At 52.4% G+C, this 25,826-nt stretch overlaps 3 protein-coding genes across 11 annotated transcripts in view; 1 reads left to right on the top strand and 2 right to left on the bottom strand.

The window, feature by feature from the left end:
- Positions 1–218, bottom strand: part of RYR1 (ryanodine receptor 1) — a 116,001-nt gene extending 115,783 nt beyond the window's left edge. The window contains exon 1 of the mRNA XM_027079462.1: positions 127–218. Coding sequence (XP_026935263.1) covers positions 127–174 — 48 coding nt within the window. The 5' untranslated portion in view covers positions 175–218. The remainder of the gene's footprint in view (positions 1–126) is intronic.
- A 6,532-nt stretch (positions 219–6,750) lies between these two features.
- RASGRP4 (RAS guanyl releasing protein 4) lies at positions 6,751–19,298 on the top strand. 8 transcript variants are annotated; one of them, XM_027079445.1, is made up of 19 exons: positions 6,751–6,881; positions 7,502–7,553; positions 9,028–9,081; positions 9,206–9,390; positions 9,806–9,911; positions 10,035–10,097; positions 10,713–10,844; positions 10,950–11,103; positions 12,192–12,365; positions 13,727–13,843; positions 14,684–14,959; positions 16,536–16,616; positions 16,696–16,800; positions 16,890–17,008; positions 17,119–17,263; positions 18,072–18,108; positions 18,211–18,345; positions 18,468–18,580; positions 19,058–19,298. In XM_027079445.1, the coding sequence occupies exons 3-19, from the start codon at positions 9,071–9,073 to the stop codon at positions 19,112–19,114; spliced, it is 2,010 nt and encodes a 669-aa protein (XP_026935246.1). In that variant the 5' UTR covers positions 6,751–6,881; positions 7,502–7,553; positions 9,028–9,070; the 3' UTR covers positions 19,115–19,298. The 8 variants fall into 8 exon arrangements, with proteins under 8 accessions (XP_026935246.1, XP_026935249.1, XP_026935243.1 ...); XM_027079448.1 differs by having other exon boundaries at positions 9,191–9,390; positions 10,992–11,103; XM_027079442.1 differs by having other exon boundaries at positions 9,191–9,390.
- A 1,385-nt stretch (positions 19,299–20,683) lies between these two features.
- Positions 20,684–24,251, bottom strand: TSLIG3C (tRNA splicing ligase complex subunit 3C). 2 transcript variants are annotated; one of them, XM_027079439.1, is made up of 8 exons: positions 23,821–23,942; positions 23,566–23,714; positions 23,352–23,486; positions 22,692–22,897; positions 22,378–22,455; positions 22,178–22,294; positions 21,593–21,760; positions 20,684–21,037 (listed from the first exon to the last, which is right to left on the bottom strand). In XM_027079439.1, the coding sequence occupies exons 1-8, from the start codon at positions 23,883–23,885 to the stop codon at positions 20,897–20,899; spliced, it is 1,059 nt and encodes a 352-aa protein (XP_026935240.1). In that variant the 5' UTR covers positions 23,886–23,942; the 3' UTR covers positions 20,684–20,896. The 2 variants fall into 2 exon arrangements, with proteins under 2 accessions (XP_026935240.1, XP_026935241.1); XM_027079440.1 differs by lacking the exon at positions 20,684–21,037 and having other exon boundaries at positions 21,634–21,760; positions 22,178–22,290; positions 23,821–24,251.
- Between the last annotated feature and the right edge of the window lie 1,575 nt (positions 24,252–25,826).

Below are 25,826 nucleotides of genomic sequence, written 5' to 3'. Positions count from 1 at the left end.
CCAAAGGGACAGAGGAGAGACCCCAGAGTCTCAGAGACCACCAGCAATCAGGACAAAGACGTCGGAGACAGAGAGACACTCAGACCAGAGAGATAGTCCCAGAGACTCCAACACAGAGATACGCACCGTCCGCAGAAACTGGACCTCATCCTCGCCCTCTCCTCCGTCACCCATGATGTCGAGGCCAGAGGTGCTGGGGCTGAGGTCGGTGGCTAAGAGGAGGGGGCCGAAGGCTGGACGGGTGGGCTGGGGGCGAGTTGGGGTCGGAGACCTCTGGGGACGACAGAGGCACCCGCGGCGTAGATGGAACTGCGTGGAGGACTCGTGTGCTGGACAGAGCTGGGAGGAGGTCCCCGCCCCCGGGTCCCCATTGGAGCAGGACGGCCAAGGCCACGCCCCTTTGACGGAGCCCCGCCCACAAACCCCAAACCTTGGCCAAAGGTACGCTTGAGGTGGGGGCGCTTAGGGGAGTGTCTTTAAGGCAGCTACCCTCTCTCTCCCTTCGCGATAAGGAAGGTGCCATCATTCTCCTGTTTCACAGAGAGCAAACTGAGGCTCTGAATGAGGAAGCCCCTGCTTGATGTCATACAGCAGAGAGGGGATGCGCACTAGGTCTCCTGGCTTTAAAAAGCACCATACACAGTGATTAAAAATATGGACTTTGAGACAGACTGGATCCAAATCCCTGTCTTGCCACTCCTTTGTGTGACCTTGAACAAGTCACTTCGCCGCTCTGTGCCTCAGTTTCCTCAACTGGTAAGGAGGATATTAATAGTACCTACCTCACAGGGCTGCTGCAAGGATTAAATTAGATTATTTGCAGCACTTAAAACTGTACCAATACAGATGCAGCCACTGTGGAAAACAGTATGGAAGTTTCTCAAAAAAACTAAAAATAGAACTACCATATGACCCAGCAATTCCACTCCTGGGTATGTATCCGAAAAAAAAAAACCAAAACACTAATTCAAATAGATACATGCACCCAATATTCATAGCAGCATTATTTACAATTGCCAAGAGATGGAAGCATCCTAAATATCCATCAGCAGATGAATGTATAAAGAAGATGTGGTACATATATACAATGGAATACTACTCATAAAAAAAGAACGAAATTTTGCCCTTTGCAGCAACATGGATGGACTTGCAGGGCATTATGCTGAATGAAATAAGTCAGACAGAGAAAGACAAACACTGCATGATACCACTTACATGTGGAATCTAAAAAATACAACAAACTAGAGAATATAACAGAAAAGAAGCAGATTCACAGAAATAGAGAACAAATTAGTAGTTACCAGTGGGGGTGGGGGGGCGGGGAAGGAGCCATAAAGGGGAGGGGAAGTGGGAGGTACAAACTACTGGGAGTAAGATAGTCTCAAGGACATGCTGTACAACACGGGGAATATAGCCAATATTTTGTAATAACTGAAAAGTAACCTTTAAAAATTGTATTTAAAAACTACCTATACAGGGCTTCCCTGGTGGCGCAGTGGTTAAGAATCCGCCTGCCAATGCAGGGGACACGGGTTCGATCCCTGGTCCAGGAAGATTCCACATGCCACGGAGCAACTAAGCCCGAGAGCCATAACAACTGAGCCTGCGCTCTAGAGCCCGTGCTCTGCAACAAGAGAAACAACCGCAATGAGATGCCCGTGAACCGCAACGAAGAGTAGACCCCGCTCACCGCAACTAGAGAAAGCCTGCGTGGAGCAACAAAGGCCCAACACAGCCCAAAATAAATAAATTAATTAATAATAATTTAAAAAGCTACCTACACATAGAAAATGTTAAGTAAGTGTTGCTAGTGTCATCATGGTCTTCGTCATCATCATCATTATTATAAAAACTTATGAGGCAGGAGTAATAGGCATAGTATCTAATATCTACAGTCTTTTGCGTGCCTGTCACATTTCAGGCTCTGGGCTACGATCTTTTCACTGCATCTCATTAGTTCTCACAACAATCCTGCTATTATTTTCATTGTTTAGAGGAGAAAATAAAAATGTATGGTCCTTGCCACGCATGGTTTTAAGGACACGACCTGAATAAATGAGGTACAGCCGCCCCCCCCAATATCTGTGGGTTTTCCATTTGCAGATTCAACCAACTGCAGATCAAAAACAAATTTTTTTTAATTCCAGAAATTTCCAAAAAGCAAAACTTGAATTTGCCACAGGCCCACAACTATTTCCATAGCATTTGCATTGTGTGTACAACTATTTCCATAGCATTTACATTGTATGTACAACTATTCCCATAGCATTTACATTGTAATAGGTTATTATAAGTAATCTAAAGATGATGTAAATTTTACCAGAGGATGTGCGTAGGTTAATGCAAATACTACACCATTTTATATAAGGGACTTGAACATCCACAGATTTTGGTATCCAAGGGGGTCCTGGAACCAAACCCCTGTGGATGCTGAGGGATGACTGCAGTTCTCACAGTAATCTTGTGAAGTCAGTACTTGTATGGTGCCCATTTTCCAGATGAGGAAAGCTGAGCACAGAGAGGTGAAGTAACTTGCCCAAGGTCACACAGAGGCTGAGCCAGGGATTTGAACCCAGAGCCAAGGTTCTTAACCATTCCACTATACTGTCTCTATATTTGCATAAAATCTCCCAGTTACAACCAAAAGCCACTTCACCAGGGCCAGGCTACACCCCCTCAGAATTCTAATCCTCTGTCTCCCCAGGGGCTGCCTGAGCCAATGAGGGTCACTAGCTGGGCCACCCTTATGCAGATGAGCACCCTGGGCTTTGTAAGTAAGGGAACACTGAGAGGGGCAACCAGCTCCTTCCTGTTCCTGGCCACCTGGGGGGAGGGGGTGCTGGAATAGGCTTGGGATCTGGGGAGATGGGGCAAAGGGCCTCTGCAGTTCCCTAAAACTGGCAGCTCTGGGGACTAGAGGCCCAACACAGGATGCCACACACACCTGGACCTCCTGCCAGGCAGGTAGCTTCATGCCTCTAGGCCTCAGTTTCCTCATCTGTCAACTAGACTAATTTAGGATATTCCCCACCTCTTGGGGTTGTGGAGAAGATTCCACGAGGAAACCAATTAGCACCTACCACATGGTAACGGATTGATACAGGGATCTATTAAAATTATTATTGGGACCTCCCTGGTGCTCCAATGGCTAGAATTCCACGCTTCCACTGCAGGGGGCACGGGTTCGATCCCTGGTTGGGGAGCTAAATTCCCACATGCCACGTGGTGTGCCCAAAAGAAAAATTATTAACATGTAATGGTATCGAATAAGTTATACAAAACAATATCTTGCAGTTCAATAAAATTATACATAAAATGTTAAGGTATAATAGATTGCTATGTGTTACATAGTTAAACATTGATTTATTGACACAACTGTAATGGCACATATGTTTGTACCATATTATTAGATTATATAATGTGTAATTATATAATTAGATATTTAGGCTAATATAATTAAGTAACACAACTATATGTGTATCTGTCATACACTATATAATGCACACTTGCACGTTAAATATGAAGTTTTCCCTCAGAGTTGTATATATAACAGAAAATTATTCTGTGTCATTGTGCATTACATCATAAGATATTAATAGCGTTTCCTTTTTCTGTCAGTCATCATTATGTGTTTTAGGACCTACCCATGTTGCTCTGTGGACACCTGGTCTGTGGCCGCGGGGGGTTTGCAGGCCTCCCTGGTGACTGTCCCCTTCTGTTTATTCCCCCTCTCGCCTGCGGAGGTGACACCCAGGCTGCCCCCACCTCCCCCAAATAACATTGCAGTGAACTTCCTTGTATATGTCCCCACGTGGAACTGAGGGAGAAGGTCTCGGTATGAACACCCAGGAGCTAACCGTGGGGTCACAGCCCCACGCACACATTTAATTTGACTGCAGCGCCAAGCGGTCCTCAGGAAGGGCTGTCCCCTATCAGTACATAAGGGCTCCTCCGTCCCCAAGGCCCCAGCCTCCACTTGGCATTTTTCCAGCTTCTAATTTTTGCCAGACAAATAGGATGACTCACTGTCGTTTCAATTTGCACTTCCCTGATCTCCTACCAATAATTTCTAGCACCTTCTCAGGTGCCTGTCTAGAGAGTTTTGGAGTCTCTTCCTCACCCTCATCCTCTTTGCCCATTCTTCTATCAGAGCAGCTGTCTTTTTCTCTTGCTGACTTGCAGCTGTCCCTTTTCCATTCTAGATATTAATCTCTCCTTGATTTTAAACTTTCTCTTTTTTTGTTTTTTTTGGCCACACCACGAGTCAGGCAGGATCTTAGTTCCCCGACCAGGGCTCAAACCCGCGCCCCCCTGCAGTGGAAGCTCGGAGTCTTAACCACTGGACCGCCAGGGAAGTCCCGATGTTACACACTTTAAATACTGTTTTTCCTCTCTGTCATCTGATATTTGTTCCATGGTGTCCTCATTAAAAGAAATCTTTATTTGGATGTTATCAAATGCATCCTGTTTCTGCCTCATGAGTTTTTGTGGTTTGCTTCAGCAGTCTTTTCCTTTGCGGTTGTTGGTGTCATTGTTGGTATTAACCATCCCCGAGGGCCATGAGGGCGGCACACGTTTATACCAGTGCCAGGGACCTTTGCCCGTCTCCCTCTCTGAGGCTTCTCTGAGTCCTGGGGGCCTGGAGACACTCTCCCACTATAAGCTGGTCTCAGCCAGGGCTGTTACATCACCTCTTGTAAGGCAGGTGCCGAGGAGATAGGCTGAGAGTCAGACAGACAGCACATCACAGAGAGCACTCTTGAGATCAAAGGAGAGAGAAGAGAAAAGGCAGGTGGAGGAAAACACGGAGAGGGTCTGCAACCATACGGCATGGCATGGAATGGAAAAGCTAAAGAGGATGGGCTCTGTGCTCGTCTAAATGTTCTGGCCTGAAAAAAAATCCATGGTGACTTCTTTCTGTGCAAAACTAGACTTCTAAAAGAGCTTTGGTTGAATGGACTCACTTACTAGGTTTGGCAGAATCATACTAAATACTGTGACCGTTAATCCACTCTCGGGTATCTACCCTACAGAAATGCACACCACAGTGTTCACCACAAGTCAGGGGCTAGAATAACAGCAGCAGCATTATTCACAGCAGCCCCAAACTGGAAACAACTCAAATGTCCGTCACAGGAAAATCAATCAATAAATCATGGACTAATCACATGATGGAAGACTCTACAACAACCAAAGGAATGAGCTACAGCCAAATATAACATGGAAGCATCACAAAGACATGATGTTGAATGAAAGAAGCCAGGGACTTCCCTGGTGGTCCAGTGGCTAAGACTCCGCACTTCCAGTGCAGGGGGCCTGGGTTCGATCCCTGGTCAGGGAACTAGATCCCACATGCATGTCACAAACTAAGAGTTCGCATACTGCAATAAACGATCCTGCATGCCACCGCTAAAGATCCCGCACACCGCAACTGAGACCTGGAGCAGCCTAAATAAATAAATAATTAAAAAAAAAAATGAAGCCAGATAGTTGTTTCCATTTATATACAGCTCAAAACCAGGCAAAACTACTCTGTTAGAAATCAGGTTACTGGTAACTTTTGGGAGATAGCACTGGGAAGGAACACAAGGGGGCTTATGGGGAATGGAAATGTTCTATTTCTTGATTTCTGTGAATGTCACAGGGGCATATTCTGTTTGTCACCATTCAACAACCTAAACACTTCCGATTTGACTCTTTTTTGTACTTCAATTTAAAAATGTGTCAAAAAAAATATGTCAAGCATGACACATTTAGGTAAGCGAAAACAAGCATGTACACTCAAAAGAAAAGTCTGTGTTTCTATGAGCATGTGTCCATGTACTTAAAAGCAGAGCCAACAGATCAGATGAAACCCAACCATGTATGATATTGGTCACCCCTGCCTAACAGGGACAGTGGGATGGGGAGGGGACTCCCCAAGGGTTAACTTCCACCTGCAATGTTTTTATACTAAGATAACAGTCTTTAAGATTATGTGAGGACTTCCCTGGTGGCACAGTGGTTAAGAATCCGCCTGCCAATGCAGGGAACATCCCTGGTCCAGGAAGATCCCACATGCCACGGAGCAAATAAGCCCGTGCGCCACAACTACTGAGCCTGCACTCTAGAGCCCCGCAACGAAGAGTAGACCCCTCTTGCCGCCAGCTAGAGACAGCCCATGCGCAGCAATGAAGACCCCAACACAGCCAAAAAAAAAAAAAGTTTGTGTGAGAATTGAATGAGTTAATATGTTAAGAGCCCTTAGAACAGTGTGTAGTATACAGTAGGTGCTACATAAGGTTTTCTTACAATAAAAGGAATAAAGTGAAAATGTTTTCTGGGGTATAAATGGTATTATTAAAACTAAGCTAGAAATAAAAGAAACATAAGAAATATACAAAATATTATGTCTTGTGACTTTCCAATCAAACTGCTGTGCATTATTATACATGAATATGTCCTCATAGAAATATAGACTTTTCTTTCGAGTGTGTTTACAAAAATGTGTCATATTAGGCATACTTTTTTTAAAAAACTGCTCTTATTGAAGCTTGACAGTGACAGAACAGAGAATCACGGGTCTGGAGACCGAAAGATGGGGGAGATAGAGAGTCCGCTGGGTGATTGGGGGTGGGGGCCCGCAGCACCGGAAACCTCAGCCTGAAGGGATCCCCGTGTGGGGGGAGGAGGGACCTTTGGTCTCTCCCCAGCCTCTTCCTTCCCCCTGGCCTGGGGCTGGGTGGGGAGGAGCAGTTCCTCTTTCCTTCCCAAGCACCGAGGAGGCCCCAGCTCCCAAGGGGCTAAGAAGCTGGAGCATTGGTGAGGGGGGGAGGAGCTGAGCCACACTCTTAAAAGACCCCTTCCCCTCAAGGAAGCATGAACAAGAAAGACAGCAAGAGGTGAGGGGACCCTTCTCCAAGAGACCAGGAGCGCCCTACGCCCCTGGGTCTCGCTTGGGCTGCATGGGAAGTTTGGGGAGGTTCTAACCAGGGGCATAGGGTATCGGGCTACTCTGGGGGCAGCAGCAGGAGCAGGGGGCGCCAGGTGGAAAGATGCTTCAGGGAGTCCAGAGCCAGCTCAGGCTGGGGCTGTTTGCTTGGGTGTCTGTGTCTTATCCTTGCTCTTCTGGAATTTGAGCTGCTCTGATCCCATTCTCCCCGCGCCCTTCACGCCCCCATCCTAATTCTGTAGGCTGGGTGTCTCTGTCCTCCCTGGGGTCTTCTTGGCTGCCCCCAGAACTGGAAACTCCAGACTCCTGCAGGGCCCTGCCCCAGGGGAGGGGAGTGTGACGCAGGGCAAGGCGGCTCCCCGGCGGCGTCTTAAGCAACTCCTGGCTGCTCCAGACGCTGCAGGGGGCAGAGAGTCCGAAGGTAAGGGCTTAGCAGCTGGCTATACCAGCAGGTTCTGCCTTCCTGTCCTCACAGGGGCCATGGTGGCTGGGTCCATAGCCTAGGCAGCTCCTTCTGCCTCCCCCAGCATGTCTTTGATAGGCAAAGTGTCCCCTCCCTATAATCTCCAGGAGTTTACTGGTGGAGACCTGGCTGCCTCATTTTCTGGCTGTGTGACCTTAGGTAAGTCACTTACCCGCTCTGTGCCTCAGTTTCTTCTTCTGTCAATAGAATAATCATAGTCCCTTCTCAGAGGGATGCATGAGTCCTCGATGGTACAGTCTAGACCTGTGGTTCTCAAGCTTGGGCACACATCAGGACCACCTGGAGGGCTTCTAAAACACAGGCTGCTGGCCCACCTTCAAGGTGTCTGATTCTGTAGGTCTGGGGCGGGGCCTAAGAATTTGTATTTCTCTCAAGTTCCCAGGTGATGCTGTTGGGATTGGTTGGGGACCATGTTTTGGGAACCCCTAAACTAGATAGATGCTCAACCCGCTGCCCGGTACACATCCAGTGCTCAGTAATGCCAGCTGTTACTCAACAACATTCAAAATGATTACCGAGCTTTTAGGATGCACCAGGGACATGGCCGTGCCCTTGTTATGGGGGGTCTCCCGATTTCTGGTTCCACCCCCATTCCCCAGGCCTTGCTTCTAGTTTGCTCCATCACATTCTTTCTCTGCATCTCAAATTTAACTTTCTCACCTCTGGCCACTTAAGGGCCTAAGCAAACTAAATCCCTTAGTTAGCACTTTTGAAGAGCAAGGCATTGAATGTTCATAATAAATTCTTGGGGAAGGTCTGAAGGCGACCCTCATTTTTCACATGAGGAAACTGAGGTCCAAAGAAATTATGTGATTAACACAAAGTCTCACCAGCCAGCATAAATTTCTCCAGCCCAGTTCTGTCTGACTCTTGTGGAAGCCAAGGCCTTCTGCCTGGATTCTGCTCCCTCCTTCCTCCACCATCCCTGTCTCTCCATTACCCTCTTTCCCCAACTGGAACAGGAGCCTTGGGGAGGCACAGGGCAGAGTGAGGGTTATTTTTAAACTTTCCTTGAAGCTGCCTCAGCCCCAGGGACCGCACCCAGCTCTGAAGGGCTCTGGTGAGGCTACTTTGCACCTGTATCTTCTCTCCAGGCTCCAAATCTAGGGACCCAGGCTTGCAGCTAAGACTCCAGTCCCACCGAAAGGCTGGCTTGGGGGAGGGGTCTGTCACCTTAGTGGCGGTCAAGGTGGGGGAGGAGGGAGAGATGGAATCTCAGGGGTCTGCTTCTCTCATGAGGGCTGGGGGGAGGAGGGGGAGGTGTTGGAAAGCAAAGGGGAATTATGCGGAGTATCCCTGAAGGCAGAACCTCCCATGATTCCTCCTGGGGAGGATAAGAATAATTCTGGGGGTCTTCTCCTATGATTCCCTGGGAGGTCAGGAGTAACCCATCTGCCAACAGGAAGTCTCTCCCATGATGTCTTGGGGCCATACAGTCAAGGGGAATTGGGGGACAATGCCTGGAGGAGTTCTTATGATTCCTGGAGGGTCTTTAGTAGTCCTGGGGCTCTTCTCCCATGATTCGCTGGGGGCGGTGGTTCAGGGTAGTCCTAGGGTGTTCCCCCCTGATTCCCTGAAGAGGACAGGCGTGACCCTTGGGGTTTTCTTGTAGGAGAAGCCTCCCATGATCTGCACTACTCCTGGGGTTTTCTCCTATGGAACCACGGTAGGTCAGGACTAATGCTAGGACCTTGCCTTTAGGATGCCTTGGGGCTTTGGGGTCAAGAAGAATTCTGGGGGTCTGCCTCAAGGAAGGGGCTCCCATGATTCCCCAGGGAATGTGTCCACAGGAAGTCCTACCAGGAATGCCCGGGGAAGACAGGGGGCCGGGGCCGGCCCCGACAGGCCCGCCGCCACAAGACGTGCCCCAGCCCCCGGGAAATCAGCAAGGTCATGGCTTCCATGGCTCTGGGTATGCTGAATGAGGGTGGCTGCAGCGAAGATGACCTGCTGGAGAAATGCATTCAGTCTTTCGGTGAGTGTCCCCTCCCTGGCCAGCCTCCCCAGTCCTGAGGCTGGGCCAAGCACCCACCTCTCTCTGGGCTCAACTTGAGGGGTATAAAATAGAGGCAGGCATATGTGGAATGACTCTCAATCACTACAGCAGGAGTAAGACAGATACCTACCTGCGCTTCTTTTTCCTGAGCCGCAGGGGGAGGAGTCTGATACTATTTCCATCTTCAGTATGACTTGCCAGGGACGGTGCTCCTCCATGCACGGTACAGACAAGGAAACTGGAGCACAAGGAGGCCAGGTTGTTTGCCCAAGTTCATACGTGGAGTCGCTGGTAGAGCTGGGGTTTGAACCAGGCTGTCCAACCGGCTCTGGAAGCTGTGCAGTCCATTGCCCAGGGGCCATTCTGACACAGTGTCCCCTTCTCCTGCCTTCAGACCCGGCTGGCAGCCTGCGCCGTGGAGACCACATTCTCAACATGGTACTTGCCATGCACAACTGGGTGCTGCCTTCTGCCCACCTTGCTGCCCGTCTGCTGACCTTATATCCTCCGGGGGCCATGAGCAGTGGGTGGAGGACGGAGGGCGGAGATGAGAGAGCCTGGTGGGGACGGGGTGAGCAGGCAGGTCTGAGATGCTGGATAACAGAACCTTGACTGGAACTTAAGTACCAGGAGGCCACAGGGAGCACACAGGAGCTGAGGAGGCTGCAGATCTGTCACCTGGTCAGGTAGGCCTGGGCCAAGACCTACACTCCCATGACCCAAGATCCTCACCCTGCTGCCCCCCCCAAAATAAACCACTTCCCAGTCCTGCTCCTGCAAATCCAACTCTGAGAATCCCCTGGCTTGGTCCCTAAAACCTCCCAGTTCTCTTCCTTAGAACCCTCACCTCTTAGAGACCCCTGACCAGATCCTATGGACCCTCTCCCAGCTGGTACCCCAAGACGTCCAGCTCAGATTCCTAAAACCCCGACCTCCCATATACCCCAGCCTAATTTCTAAGACCCCCCTCACCCTGTTCCCCCAAAATCTCACCCCTAGAGGCCCCCAACCTAGTTCCTGAGACCCATGCCCACTACCCTGCTTCCTAGCCATCCCACTTCCAAGAGATTGCCCAGTCCATCTGCCATAGATCCCTCAGCCTGTGTTAAGAGGCCCCCAGTCCTACTCCCAGAGATCCTCCCAGCCTGGTGCCTCTCTGAACCCTGGCCTTCCAGAGACCCCCTGCACACATTTAGAGATGCCCCCAAGCCCAGCACCTAGAGATCCCCCAGCCCAAGAGACCCCTTTCAGAGACCTGCCTCACCCCCAGCCTCATTCCACCATCTCTAAACCACCCTCAGGTACTGGCTGACCCAACACCCTGAGACAGTGCATCAGGAGCCCCAGTTAGAAGAGGTTATAGGTCGCTTCTGGGCCACTGTGGAACAGGAGGGTAACGCAACCCAGCGGAGGCTGGGAGACTCCGCGAACCTGTGAGTCAGTCCCTTCCCCTTCCCTCCCAGCCCCACTCTGCCTTCTGCCTCCACACTCCCACACCGTCCACCCCAGCTCCTCCCCCTGCCTCTCTTTGCCCCCAGGCTGAGCCCTGGTGGCCCTGGCCCCCCTCCCCCCATAAGCAGCCCAGGCCTGGGCAAAAAGCGCAAAGTGTCCTTGCTTTTCGACCACCTGGAGACCGAGGAGCTGGCAGAGCACCTCACTTACCTGGAGTTCCGGTCCTTCCAGGCTATCACGGTAAGGACGCCCACCTGGGGAGGGCTTGGGGTGGGCTGAGGCCTGGCTGGGGCCAGGCAGGACTGAGAGGACCCAAACTGTCAAACTTGGGTGCTAGAGGGTCCAGGAAAAGGAGTTAAGCTGGCTGAGCACAGAGCCCAGGGTTCAAATCCCATCAGCCCCTTCCTACCTGTGTAATTTTGAACTAGTTTCTCAACCTCTCTGGGACTCAGTTTTCTCATGTGTAAAAAGGAGGTCATACTATTTCATTGGCAGGTTGGGGAAATTAATATGTCCATTTAAAAATGCTCGTCACAGTGCCTGGCACATAGTAAGTGCTCAAAATATTTTATTAATTGTTCATTTATTTGAGAAGCATTTAAATTCACTGTGCCTCAGCCCGTTATCTGTAAAAGGGGGACTTAGCTCCTGCCTCATAGGATCAGCGCCTGGTCCAGAGTAAATGCTCTATAGTTGAACCATTTGAAATTGCCATGTTTTGACATATTTAACCTACTCAAATTGTAATTTCAAATGCTTCAACCTATATATAAGCGTTTAGCTATTGCCATCTTGCCATCATCGTTTTGAGGGTAGTTGGGGATCTGGTTCCTTAATGGGAAAATTTCCTGATTGTACACACACACACACACACACACACACACAGTGCAGTGGATGTGGGTATGTAATGTTGACTCCTTGAGCAGAATAAATGGAAGTTAGTTTCGTGTCCTCTTCACCACCCTTCCCTTTGCTGACTATATACCAGTCAGGTATACAGTTAAGAGCAATAGACTGGGTTCCCTCCCTGACTCGGGCCTGTGTGACCCTGGGCAAATTACTTAGCCTCTCTGTGCCTCAATGACCTCATCTCTAAAATGGGAATAATATAGTATTCACTTCATAGACTTGTGAGGCTATGAGGAAGGGCTCAGAATAGTACCCAACTTTCTTTAAACATTTCTCCTCAGATGGGAGAGGGCCATGGTGACCTCAGGGACATGTGATGGCCGGGCTAGGACGTCAGAGGTCGTGACTGCTTGGGGGATGGCGTGTGAGGGGCAGAGCCTGAGAGCGAGGGCCCACCCTGACACCTACCTCACCCCCAGCCCCAGGACCTGCGGGGCTACGTTTTGCAGGGCTCCGTGCGGGGCTGCCCGGCCCTGGAGGGATCCGTAGGTCTCAGCAACAGCGTGTCCCGCTGGGTGCAGGTCATGGTGCTGAGCCGCCCCGGGCCTGCACAGCGCGGGCAGGTGCTGGACAAGTTCATCCACGTGGCACAGGTGAGGTCCGCCCCGCCGCTCTGCCCACTTTCTGAGCACCTGCCCCGCGGGGCTCCCGGGCGGTGACGTCACCATATCGTGGCCCCTCCCGAACGCATCACGCCCCACCCTGCCCGCGGCCCCGCGGCCCCCGTCCTGTCGTTTTAACCCGGGACTGTGACGGCACTTCTTCCCTGGCCTTGATTTCACCACGTCCAACCCGCCCTGGCCCCACTCCTTGGTCCCAGACGTGGCAGTTGACGACGTTCCTCCTGACCCCGTCTCACAAGCCCAGTGCCCGAATATTCTATCCGCAGGGCAATGAAAGAGGAGACTCTTTCTTGCCCGCACCTTTGCGTCAAACTCTACCCCGTCCCTAGGCCCCAGCTGTCCCTTTAGGACAGTGACAGCATCCGACCCCATCACTTCAGGTCTCCCTTGGCCCGCCCTTTCTCTTCACCTTCCCCCCCTTTCCCTTCCCCCCTCCCCTTCCCCCTCCTTTCCAGCTATGTTCCCTCCCTTCTGGAGAAAAGGGAAGCCCGCTTTCCCCCAGCGTGGCCACGCCCCTTTGCGTACTTCCTCGCAGACCGCGCCCTGCCTCTGGCGTCTTCCATCTCCTTGCTTCCCCTGTCCCGCACGACAGACCAGGGTGTCCTGGCATCTACATGGGGTCTCCCCGGTCTGAGCGTCTTCCATTCCTCCCTGGCACCCAACAACCTTCTCCCCCAGCAACCTCCGCTCTTCAAACCTGAGAAAGGGGAGGGCTGACCCCACACCTGTCTCTTATATCTACCTGACCCCTCCGTATCACTCTGGACGATTTCACCTCTGCCTAGCTCCCAACTCCTGCCCAGAACCCAGGCCTTCTGGTCTCCCCTCACCTGGCTGGCTCCCAGTGCAGAGGCCGCCTAGTTGTCTGACACCCTAACGTCTGTCTGCATCCTCCACACCTGCCTGACACAGACCTGTTGAGTCCCCAAACCCGTCCAACACCCCATACTTGCCTGACTCCCCCCACTTTTTTTTTTGGCCATACCACGTGGCATGCGGGATAATAGTTCTCCCACCAGAGCTCCAGCTCACGCCCCGGCAGTGGAAGTACACGCTGAGTCCTAACCACTGGACCGCCAGGGAAGTCCCTGACTCCCCCCACTTCTCTCTGACCTAACATTAGTCTATCATCTGCCTGACCTCCGTGTGATGCCCACATACCTGCTTGTGGCCCACTCCTGCCTGACACATCTCACCTGTCTGATGCCTGCACTGGCCCATCCCCACACATGCCTGAGACCCCAACTCAATGGGGATGCTGTCATTTGAACCCCCAATTTGCCTGTCCTCCATGTGGTGCCCACCACTTCTGCATCACCCTCCCTTCCTAGAGGCTCCTCCAGCTGCAGAATTTCAACACGCTGATGGCAGTCACTGGAGGCCTGTGTCATAGCGCCATCTCCAGACTCAAGGACTCCCACACCCACCTGAGCCCTGACAGCACCAAGGTGAAGTCCCACTGCCCTCCCCAAAGTTCCAGTGGTCAATTATCCTGAACCCACACACTTTTCCCCAGCCCCCTCCGTCCCTTCCCAGGGGCCCTGGAGCCACCCAGAGACCTTTTGCTCCTCCAAATCCGACAGACCCCCAGGCTTTGTCCTCCTCTGTCATTCTTCCTCCCTCCTCATCCGTGGTGCTGACCTCTCTCTACTGTGTGTCTGGTCCTGAGCAGGACTGGAGGGAGGCAGATAAGAGACGCTAGCAGAGAACTTGCAGTCCAGGTGGGGAGTGAAATGATGCCCCCAGGGATGCCAACATTTGGGCCACCCATGGGAGGAGCATGGGTTGGGGGTGTCCTGAAAGTGTCTAAGGAGAGCGAGTCATTCATGAGTCTGGTGTGTGCCTGAGGTCAGGATGTGGCAGGATATTGGGCTGGAGATGCCGGGGCAGGGGGCGGGGGGAGATCCTGTTGAGCCTTTTGCAAGCTCAGCTAAGGTGTCTGGGCTTTATCTAGAGGGCAGTGGGGAGCTAGGAAGCGTCTGGGAATGCTGAGAGCACCCATGATCAGATTTGGGTTTTTGAAAAACCACTCTAGCCTGGGGAATGGGAGACAGTGGGGCCTTTCTGAGATGGGGGCCCAAGTGGAAGAGCAGTCTGGGGAGATGCTGAAGCCAATGTGGGACATGGAGGGGCTTGGGGAGAGGTCCAAAATGCCATTGGGCCCCTGGGGGGTCCAGAGCCACACAGGACGCTGCTAGATACTCCCCTTCAAGGAGCTAGGGGAACAGAACTGGCCTCCCCGATTACATGCTGCTCCCCCCCAAAAGAAACATGCCCCTCCCACACAGGCCCTGCTGGAGCTGACTGAGCTCCTTGCTGCCCACAACAACTACGCCTGTTACCGCCGCACCTGGGCTGGCTGCACCGGCTTCCGGCTGCCTGTACTGGGTGTGCATCTCAAGGATCTGGTGTCCCTGCACGAGGCACAGCCTGACAGGTTGCCTGACGGCCGCCTGCACCTACCCAAGCTCAACAGCCTCTACCTGCGGCTGCAGGAGCTGGCAGCCCTCCAGAGGCAAGACCCCCCCTGCAGTGCCAAGGAGGACCTACTGCATCTGCTCACGGTGAGCTGCCCTGAGCTGCCCAGGCTGAGCTCCCAGAGGCTGCACCTGCGGGGTACTGAGATTTAGGGTCCTGGGTGGGTGAGGGTCAGGATAGAATAGTAGAATAGCACTGGAATGCATGGGCTTTGGAGCCAGAGCTTCTAGGGGTTTTTTTGTTTTTATTTTTTTTCTGTGTGGTCTTGGGCAAGTCACTTAACCCCTCAGCCTCAGTTTCCTTAACTACAAAATGGGAATACAAATAGGACCTACTTCAGAGAGTGGTTGAAAAGAATCAGTAATATCATTCATATAAATATCATTCATAAAATTCACATAAAGTACTTAAAATAGTATCTGGAACACAGTGAGCTCTATATAAGTAATGCGTTTTTCCCCCAGTTCCCCCAGCAACTCAAGTATCCATTGATCTGAGCTCCAGAATTGCTTCGGGCTTTTGCACTCCTGAACTCCAAGGTTCTGAGCTTCTCATGCCACGAGTCCAAAATTCCAAGCTTTAACATATCCAGGAATCTAAGCAAAAAGCTAATAACAGTTATTGACCACTTATTATGTGCCAGGCACCATGTTTAACAGTCCCCAGAGAGCACTTCATTCCATCCTCACAACCCTACGAGGAGGGGACCCTTATTGTGTCCATTCTACAGACTGAGAAACTGAGACCCACAGAGGTGAGGTCACTTGCCCCCTGTCCCACAGCAGGCCAGCTTCAGAACATGTATTAACTATCACACTATGTCCTAAGACTGCAAGTGTGAGATTCTGGCTATATTTTATTTTACATAGACAGATAGATAGGTAGATAGATGATAGATAGATAATAGAGATAGAGAGGTAGAGATATATATATTTCATTCTAAAGAGCTATAAATTGAGAGAGACTGGGATTCTGAGGACCAGGTAGTCTAAGATTGAAAAGCTGACTTTCAGATCCTAAGACAGGACCACCTGCAAATTGAAAATGTGGGGCTCCTTGTTTGAAATTATTAAGAATTTCAAGATGGTGACAGCAGGGCATTAAACGAAGTGGAGGCCCCTCTAAGTGTGAGGCCTGCCTGTGAAGCTGGTCCTGCCCAGAATGATTGGTGCCTAAGCTGCTATGCTATGCTGACCCTAAGAGGCCATCAGCCCAAATATTTATTGAGCACCTGCTGTGAGCCAGGCACTACTTTAGGCACTTAGGCTCACAGCAGTGTGCAACATCAGAGAAAAATTGCTGTCTTGTGGGGCTGACTTCCTAGTGGGGGAGATAGCCAGTGAAAAAAGTAAATAAGTAAATCATATGGTCTTTTAGATAAAAAGTGCCATAGAGAAAATTAAAGCAGAAACAGGCATGCAAAGTGACAGGGGTTTGCAATTTTAAATAGGATCAAAAGAGCCTCGGTGACAAGGTGGTGTTTCTGGTCTAGGGGACCAGCGGTGTGCAGAGCGAAGTGGGGCTCAGTGGGAGAGAGGACCATGGGGGTCCCAGGGAAGAGGGGCTTTGGAAAGAGGAGGAGATTGGGGGTCCAGGCAGGCATGGGCTGTAGGTAGGAGGACAGAGACAAGGAGGGTCCGTAACGCCCTGCCCATCCTCCAGCTTTCCCTGGATCTCTTCTACACGGAGGATGAGATCTATGAGCTTTCTTATGCCCGGGAGCCCCGCTGTCCCAAGAGTCTGGTGAGACCCCAGCCCTGACCTCTGACCTCCAGCCCAAGCCTCTGCAATGACTAACTGTGACCCTCTGGCCCTGCCCCAGCCACCCTCCCCCTTCCAGGTGCCCCTGGTGGTGCAGTGGGCCCCTGGCGTGATGCCCAAGCCCGACAGGGTCACGCTGGGTCGGCACGTGGAGCAGCTGGTGGAGGTGAGGAGGAGCCCTGGGCGGGAGGAGGGATCTAAGGCCCTGGGGCCTCTGACTCGGCCTGACTCTCCCCTTCCCACGCTCCTCCGAAGTCTGTGTTCAAGAACTATGACCCCGAAGGCCGAGGCACCATCTCTCAGGAGGACTTTGAGCGACTCTCAGGCAACTTCCCGTTCGCCTGCCACGGGCTTCACCCACCCCCCCGCCAGGGGTAGGTGCTCCCGACTCCTGGGTTCCCTTAAGACGAGGACCTGGGGTATCCAGGACTCCTGGGTCTGGGAGAAATGGGCCAGTCCTGCTGAAGCGCAGTCTCTCCCCCAGGAGTGGCTCCTTCAGCCGAGAGGAGCTGACAGGGTACCTGCTCCAGGCCAGCGCCATCTGCTCCAAGCTGGGCCTGACCTTCCTGCACACCTTCCAGGAGGTCACCTTCCGCAAGCCCACCTTCTGTGGCATCTGCAGCGGCTTCGTGAGCACTCCGCCCGCTGTCACCCTGAGGGACCCCTGGAGCGCCCTAACTCCTCACAGCCTGGGCTGGAAAAGCCAGGCCTGCCCTGGAGCGCTCACGGTCACCAAGCCCCGGATAATCCCCAAATTCCAGAAAAGGCTCTAGCCTCAAATAATCCCTACATTTCACAGCAACCCTAAACAATGGATATTCCCTACATCTTGGATAATTCTGAAGTCTAGATACTGCTCGATTCCCAGACAATCTCCATCCTGGATAACTGCCAAACCCTGGAGAATCTACAAACACGAGTAGATTATCTCCAAGCAGAATGAATCTCCAAGTCTCTAGACCCCAGATAATTCAAACCCTGGATAATTTCCAAATTCAGGGTATCCTCAGACTCTGTATAAGGGACGAATCTCTCGATCTCAAACCAAGACCAATTCACAAACCTTGGATTACTTTCCGAATTTACTTTTTCATTCATTTTTTCATTCATAAATATATACTGGGCACCTGCTGTGTGCCCGGCACAGTTATAGGCTCTGGGTGGGTGGGAGCACAGGAGGAAACAGAACAGACACAATCCCTGCCCATAGAATTTATGCTTTATTAATTCCAAATTTTGTCCAATTCTCATATCACAGATGACTTTCCAAACCTGAGATAACCTCCTAATTCCTTTAGTCTCCCAGATCCCACATAAGCCTCTAGCTTTGAAAACTTCCAAAACCTGAATTGTTTCCTCCAGACAGACCCCAGCCCCACCCCAATCACAGCCCTCCTTCCCCTAGCCTAGGTAACCTATTCTGCTTTCTCTTCCCAGCTTTGGGGTGTCACCAAGCAAGGCTACCGCTGTCGGGGTGAGCGGGGCATGGGTAGGGGGAGGGAATCCAGGACCCGCGGGCTGGAAGAATAGAGGACACAGACTGGGCCTCTGGCACTAACCTCTGAATTTCCCCCAGACTGTGGGCTGTGTTGCCACAAACACTGCAGAGACCAAGTGAAGGTGGAGTGTAAGAAGAGGCCAGGGGCCAAGGGCGACGTGAGCCCCCCAGAAGCCCCTGTCCCACCCACACCAGTTCCCCATGCCGGCTGTGGTAAGACCCAGGGTGTAGCAGTCCTGGGAAGGGGGCCTGGTGGATGGATGGGGATTAACTCCAAGGTCCTGAGGTCTTTCCTACCGCACCCACATCCCTCCCGTCTACAACCCCACGAACAGGCTCTGAGGACAATCTCTCCTACACGCTATCCCTGGAACCTGAGACTGGGTGGCACGTTTGCCATGCTTGGACCCAGACAGAACCCTCACATCCCTCCTGGGAACCAGAGACGGTGAGGAGGAGCTGCCCCTACCCACAACTGGATACAGGGAGACCAGCCTATTTGCCTGGGGGAGCCCAGACAGATTTGGGGAAGCGTAGGAAAGTTAAAATATGCAGAAGTCCTCAATTGCTTGGGTAGGAGGGCATAGATAGTGGTTAATTTTTAATGTTGATAGAAAAATAGGAATTACAGTATGTTGTGGGGAGGGGAAGGGGTAGCCACTAGTAGAAAAGAAAAGGGAGTTCAGGAAGAAAAAAAGAAAGACAACTATAAGATGGCTAGAATAAGGCCAAATATATCAGACACTAATGGTGGAATAAATACCACGATTCAAAAGTGGGGACTCTCAGATTGAGCTAAAAGAAAATCCAGAGGGGACATTCATCCATCCACTTTAACAAGTCTGGGTGAGGCTCTCCGCCTGCAGTGAACCGTCTCCTGGACATCGTACACTTCCCACATCACCCAGTGTCTTCCTCCTTCCAGGTCCCTCTGCCAGCGACGGCCCCATCACCCACCCAGTCCTCCAAGCTGAGTTCCTAGACGTTGCCTTGGTCTGCTCTCTCCCCACTCCCTCCACCAGAGTCAGTCTCGAGTCCTATTATTCGGCCTCCAGGCCTCCAGCAGAACCCCCTAAAGGCATCGCCTCCTTCCCATCCACACTGCCTTTGTTGAAGCATCCGACATCTCTTACTCCGAAAGAAAGTTACTTTCTTCTTTTGCATCAGAGTGGCTATTAATCGTACTCCCTTTTCTTGCATTTAATATCTGTGCAGCTCTGTGTTGGATACATTTAGACCTAGGCATCATCTCGCCACCTCCTTAAATCTCCATTTTACAGATGAGGAGACAGGCTCAGTGAAGTTAAACTGCTCACCCAAGGTGGCAGAACTCCTAAGTGCTGGAGACAGGGCTCACACCCAGGTTTGCCTGCCTCTAAAATGGAAGCTACTGACCAATATGCTACACTGATGTCAGCATGGATCAGGAGGGGAATGGTACAGGGTGGGTAAAGTTCCAAACTCTGGAGTTCCAGAGATGGGAGAGAAGGCCAGAGAAAGGGTGGAACAGGGAGGTAGCCTGTGAACACCTGAGTCCAATCACATCCCTCCTCTGCTCAGAGCCCTCCCATGGCTTCATCTCACTCAGGGGAAAAGCCAGCGTTCTCACTGTGGCCCACCCCACATGGTCTGCCCCCATCACCTCTCCCACCTCCCCTCTCACCACTCACCCCCTCACTCATCCTGCTTCAGCTACACTGGCCTCCGATGGTCCCTGATCATGCCCCAAAATACTCCTACCTCAGGGCCTTTGCACTGGACACTCCCTCTGTCAGGAAGGGAAGGCTCTTCCCCAGAGGTCCACATGGCTCCCTCTTTGGGACTTAGCTCAAGTACCCACCTTCTCAGTGAGGCCTCCCCGATCACGCATAAAGTTGCAATCCCACCACGGTCCCAATCCCGCCTTCTTGCTTTATTCCTCTTCAAAGCCCTTTCCCATCTGACAAACTAAACTTTCTCGTCTGCCCTTCCTCACCAGAAAGGTCAGCTCCGGGAGACCAGCGGTTATTATTATCTGTAACCCCAATGCCTAGCACATGGCTGGCACGTGGTGGGTACCTGACAGATGTTTGCCCAATGCCTGCATGTCTCCTCCCCCATGCCCACTGGGAGGGAAAGATGTTGCTGAAGAGCAAAGGGCTTTAAAGGTCAGAGCAGCAGGGGCCTGTTCAGACCCAGCGGACAGAGACCCCCTACCTTTCCTCAAACCTGAGCACCCCTGACCTGGCCCCCACAGAGATAGGTCCGAGGGCTGTCATAAATTAAATTTAGGACTTCCCTGGTGGCGCATTGGTTAAGAATCCGCCTGCCAATGCAGGGGACACAGGTTCGATCCCTGGTCCGGGAAGATCCCACATGCCGCGGGAGCAACTAAGCCTATGCGCCACACCTACTGAGCCTGCACTCTAGAGCCCACGAGCCACAACTACTGGGCCCGAGTGCCACAACTACTGAAGCCCGTGCACCTAGAGCCCATGCTCTGCAATAAGAGAAGCCACCGCAGTGAGAAAGCCACGTGCAGCAACAAAGACCTAACACAGCCAAAAATAAATAAATTTTAAAAAATTAATGAATTAAATTTATTTTCCAGAGAACATGGTCCTTGGTGTTGAATGGTAGATGTGGGGAGGACATTTGGGACCTGAGGAACAGGGGATATGGGGCTGGGGTGCCAGGTGCCAAGAGAAACCCTCACAGTGGCTCCTCAGAGATTATCAATGTCAGCACATCATGAAGGACCCCTCCTCCAACCACCAGTCCCCCTTTACTTCTTCTTCTTGCGGCCCCAGCACTGGCGGCCTGCCTTCCGCCCGCCTCTGTCCTCTCTTCTGCTCTGCCAGCTGGGCATGGGAGCCTCCAGCTCATTTGGGCGGCCCCCCCGGTCTGGAACGCTGCCCATAAGCACCTGAGAGGTGATTAGACTTGAGTTGCAGAGAAGAAAAATATCTTGGACAAGGGGGCTAGAGAGCCAAGAGAACAGCATGAGGTTGAAAAAGGAAGGGCAGATGCTGGGACTTCCTTGGTGGTCCAGTGGTTAACACTCCTTACTCCCAATGCAGGCTAAATACGTAATCATTTGAACAGAGGGTAGTTTTGCTTTAAAAATGGTTAAAACCCAATACAGCGGACAGGGTGAGTGGTGGGAGAGGATTCTAAGCCAAAGCAGGAGAGGTGGGCAGGGCCTCAGTAAATAGGTAGACTTTGTTCTGAAGGCACTGGGGAGCCATAGAAGGGTTTTGAGCTAGGGAGGGACATGGTCAGATGTTTGAGTTAGAAACATCCTTCTAACTGCCATGTGGAGGGGGCAGATTAGAGGTCGTGAGTCCAGAGGCCAGGAACCCAAGGAGAAGGCGAGAGCAGGAGCCCAGGCAGAAGAGGACAAGGTTTGTACAAGCAAAGGCTAAAAGGCCAGTTTGAAGGCCAAGGATGCTGGGGCCCTTCCCCATCCCCAGGTGTTCACCTTGTGGATAGCACAGCAGGTCCCTCGGCGGGCAGTCTTGCTGGTGGCTGGGACAAGGCGTGACAGGTCAGCTCGAGCAGCCAGGACGTGTGCAATGGAGACATCCGATTCTGGGGTCAGAGCCTCTCGAATTGGGATCAGCACTGCCTTCATGGCCTCTCCTTGGGCCTAGTGAGTAGGGGTAGACATGGAGAACGTGCCCACGAGACCTCCCCAGATGGGATCTGTAATCTTGAAAGCATCTCTTCCTGTCTCAGGGCCTCACTTCCCACATCTTTTTTTCTTTTTTAATATCTCATTATGTTTCTTGTTTGGTTGCTTTATCGAAGTATAGTTGACTTACAATGTTGTGCACTTCCCACATCTTTTAGTAAGGAGTATTGCTCTAAATACACTCCCAGATCAGACCAGGGAATTCCCTGAGATTCCAGACCCCCAAACCTCACAAGATTCTAAAATGTCCTGGGCCTCAGAACCAGCAAGACCCCCGAACCTCACAAGATTCTAAAATGTCCCTGGCCCTCATGTCTCCTCCCTGCAGCTGCAGCCTTCACAACTGCTCCTGCCTTGGTCTTCTGCCCACACCTCTGCCCGATCACTCCAGTGGAAAGCAGATGTTGTGAGGTCCAGGCGCTTGAGGAGGAGGCAGCGGCGGCAGCAGTACTGATCTCGCAGGCTTTGGTGCAGAGACTCCAATGCTTCCTGGGGGAAAAGGTCTCAGTCATGCCAGGGGCCCCCCTCACTCCCACCTCTGTTCACATACATACAGCCATACACAGCCTTACCCATCTAGGTGCATCCAGCGGGTAGCTGAGGAGAGGCTTTAGGGACCCTGCGGGCAGGGAAGGCAGCAGCTCTGCGATCTGATGAGAGAAGAAGGAGGCTGGGGTTGACTGGGCAGAAATCGGATAGACTCCTCCGTGGACCCCAGTTCCCCACGACCCTGAGGACCCCGGCCACAGAACCAAGAATGGCAGTCACAGTTCTAGGAAACATCCGTGGCTGTGCACTCCTCCCAGAGCCACTTTTGAAGAGGGGGCTGTCCCCCCTACGAGGAGAGTGAGGTGAGCCGGGTGCGGAGGGGGCTCCAGCCCTCTACCTTGGCATGCAAGTCTCGAAGCAGCTGGCTGGCTGGGGTCCCCGGCATGGGTCTAGGCAGCCCCAGCGCTTGGAGAGTAAGGACCATTTCCTGGACCAGGCCAGATCCCTCCTCTGCTCCCTCCACACCGGACTGCTCAGGGCTGGGATCCAGACGGGACTGCAGGCGGAGGAGGCGAGCAGCCTGGACCTCCGAGCAGAGAAAGCCTAAAAGTAGGGGAAAGGAGCAGTCCAATCAAGGAGGGCTGCCACCCCACCTACCGGGGTCAAAAAGTTCAAGCGGCTTCAAAACCTCCCGCCTCCTAGTTCCGCCCACCTAGAATCCTGCTTCTACCTCCAGAATAAGCCCCACTCACTTCGAGACCCAGCTCCCTCTGCAGATTTTCAAACCCTGCCCACTTCGGAACCTCCTGTCCCGCTCCGTCTAACCCAACCCACGTGAGCTTCAAAACCCACCATCAAAATACTAACCCCGCCCATCGCAGAGCCCTTAGCCTAGCCCAGGGTTCGGACCCCACCCACCTCCGTCCGGCCCTCTTGCTGGTCTCAAAATTCTGACCACGCCCCTTCGGGATCCCGGCTCCCCCTCAACGCGCAGAGCCCGCCCCCCTCGAGGCTGTAGCCTCGCCCACTTCCGCATCCCGGCCAGCCCCCTGCTCACGCAGCAGGCGCAGGCGCACGCCGGGCTCCCGCAGCGAGGCCCCGCAGTTCCCGCCGCAGAGCTTGCGGTCTGGGCAGTGCAACTCCCGCAACAGGCCGGCCAACTGTCGCAGGAATTCCTCCTCGGGAACAGAACCTGCTGGAGGCGGGAGATGTCAGGGCGTGGCGGCGCCACCCATGGCTCCGACATTCCCAGCCTCCCGCTCCATGCGTACCGTCGCCGGCGTTCAGCGCCTCCGTGCCCTCCTCTCGCTGCCGCTCCAGGGCACCCAGAGTCGCCAGCTCCGCCGCCAGCCGCGCGCACAGAGCCCTGAAGTCTGGGCACGAGGTTCCCAGCGACGCCGCCCCCGAAAAACCCTCATACCTGCGGCGCGGCCGAGGCAGCGGGAGGGGGTGGGGGAGGTTAGTAGGAATTTCTGAGGGCAAACCTGCCCCTTCCTGCACCCCCAGCCACAGCCCGCTCCCCTTACCCCAGCGCCAGCAGGTCCCGGACCACCGCGGCCCACTCCCGCTCCTCCGCCTCCGCCCCCTCCATGAAACTGTAGCCCCTTCGCCCGGCGCGCGCTCCCCCTGCCGGTCGGTGGGAAGCTCCGCCCCAGGAGTGGCGTGCGTCCCCACCCCCCCGTAACTGACCAATCAGCCTCTTCTTGCTAAGGGCCTTCGTCATTTCAATTGGTGCAGAAGGAGGCAGAACCCGCCCCCGGGCTCGCCTCCAGAGCCGAGCAGTAGAGCACCGCCCTTCGGGTAAGCAGTCAGGACACTGGAAACCCCCAGCGGGCGTTCTGAATCCCGGCTGTCGCGACAGACCAGCGATGTCGCTACTGCTGCGACATAGAAGCAACTTCGGCTTCCTTTTCCTCAGCCTCCCTCAAATGCCCTCTGCTTTTAAAGCAACTTTGACCAAGTGTTGTTCTCCCAACTCCTCTCCAAGTCCAGAAACTCTTTCCCTCCTTTCCTACTTAGAGTTGGAATTCTGTCGGGGACCCAGGAATCCCAGCTACACACACACACACACCAAACCGAGTTAGTCCGTTGGACCTTCACCCCTCTGCCCCCCTGAGCCTTGGAGAGAGGGAGCAGGTGCAATATATTATGGTGATTAAGAGATTGCACCCTAGGAGTGCAATCTTGTCTGCAGGCAAAGGTTAGGATTTGACTCCACCATTCACCACCATTGTGTTCCTGCCAAATTTCTTCACATCTGTGTAATGAGGGTAATAACGCCTACATTTTACAGTTGTTTGTGAGGATTAGTGCTTAGCAGACATCTACGGGGTACTCTATTAAAAATGACTAACATATATTGAGCATTTCGTGTGTGCTACTGGGCTAAGTATCTTATCTCTATTTTATGGAAGAGAAAACTGTGATGCAGAGAGGATGAATCATAGAGTGAATGCATGGTGGTGCCAGGACTCCAAATTCAGATCTGATTCCAAAGTCCGTGCTTTTAACCACTTAACCTACTACTATTGTTATTACTGCTCTTGTTTTTGTAGCTGTTGTTAAAATTATTGTTCCAGGTTTACTCTCTTCCCGACTCTATCCTGGTCTCCTGTAGTTTCTGTAGTTCTACTGGGAGTGGGAGTGAACTGAGAGTAGAGCCTCAGGGAAGAAAAGGGCCAGAACCTGTTTCTCCAGGGCAGAGCCTACCCTTAATCTGTTTCCTCCATAGTCCTGCGTACCCCAAGGCTGGGTACTCAGGGGGCATTTGTTGACCTTAATAAAATACTAAAAAGTGATCAGGCCAAAGCCTTGGAGTCGTAACCTTGACTCTACTCTTTATAGTGTACTCCATATCTAAATTGGTGAACTTGACCTTCAAAACAGATCCAGTATCTTGCCCACTTCTCCCCGCCTCCACTGTTCTCACCCTCGTCCTGTGCACCACTGTCCCCCCTAGACCATCCCAGCAGCCTTCACCATGTCTCCACAGCCCCTCCTCCCCAGTATCTGTCCCCCACAGGCAGCAAATGGGAACCTATGAATACCTGAGTCAGGTTACATCCCTCCCATGCTTGGAGCCTTCCTGTAGCTCCACCTCACTCCGGGTGAGCAGAAAAGTCCATGCAGTAGCTTGCAAGGCCCCACAGATCCTCCCTGTCACCTTTCAGCCTTCATCTCCTAAGCACCCTCCTCCTTGCCTCCCCCCGTCCAGCTCCCTTGATGTCCCGCAGACTTACCAGGCATGCTTCTCCCTCAGGGCCTCGCACAACTGTCCCCTTTACCTGGAGTGCTCTTCCTGCAGACATCCACAAGACCCCCTCACCTCCTTCAGGGCTTTATTCAAACGCCAGCTCCTTAGTGGGGACTCCCTGACCACCCCAGCTACAACTGCCTGTATCCCCCATCTCCACTTTATTTTTTCTTTATAGTATGTATCATTTCTAACATGTTGTCTCCTTCACTATAAGGCTCATAAGTTCCTTGTGGGAAAGGATTTTGTCTGTTCTGGCCTCGTGGCTTGAGGGATCTT

The sequence above is a fragment of the Aethalodelphis obliquidens genome, unplaced genomic scaffold, assembly GCF_003676395.1.
Source record: "Aethalodelphis obliquidens isolate GAN/ISIS:26980383/991018 unplaced genomic scaffold, ASM367639v1 scaffold43, whole genome shotgun sequence".
Taxonomy (NCBI): Eukaryota; Metazoa; Chordata; class Mammalia; order Artiodactyla; family Delphinidae; genus Aethalodelphis; species Aethalodelphis obliquidens.
This window is presented reverse-complemented; position numbering and strand designations above follow the sequence as displayed.

Bases quoted from the DNA above. Each gene is read 5' to 3' on its own strand.
- TSLIG3C (XM_027079439.1), bottom strand. From the start codon at position 23,885: ATGGAGGGGGCGGAGGCGGAGGAGCGGGAGTGGGCCGCGGTGGTCCGG. The intron at 22,456-22,691 runs GTAGAGGGCTGG...TTCTCTCATCAG, and splicing joins TTCGAGACTTGCATGCCAAG to ATCGCAGAGCTGCTGCCTTC. The intron at 21,761-22,177 runs GTGTGGGCAGAA...CCTACTCACTAG, and splicing joins ACTGGAGTGATCGGGCAGAG to GCCCAAGGAGAGGCCATGAA.
- RASGRP4 (XM_027079442.1), top strand. The intron at 11,104-12,191 runs GTAAGGACGCCC...CCTCACCCCCAG, and splicing joins GGTCCTTCCAGGCTATCACG to CCCCAGGACCTGCGGGGCTA. The intron at 17,264-18,071 runs GTGAGCACTCCG...TTCTCTTCCCAG, and splicing joins GTGGCATCTGCAGCGGCTTC to CTTTGGGGTGTCACCAAGCA.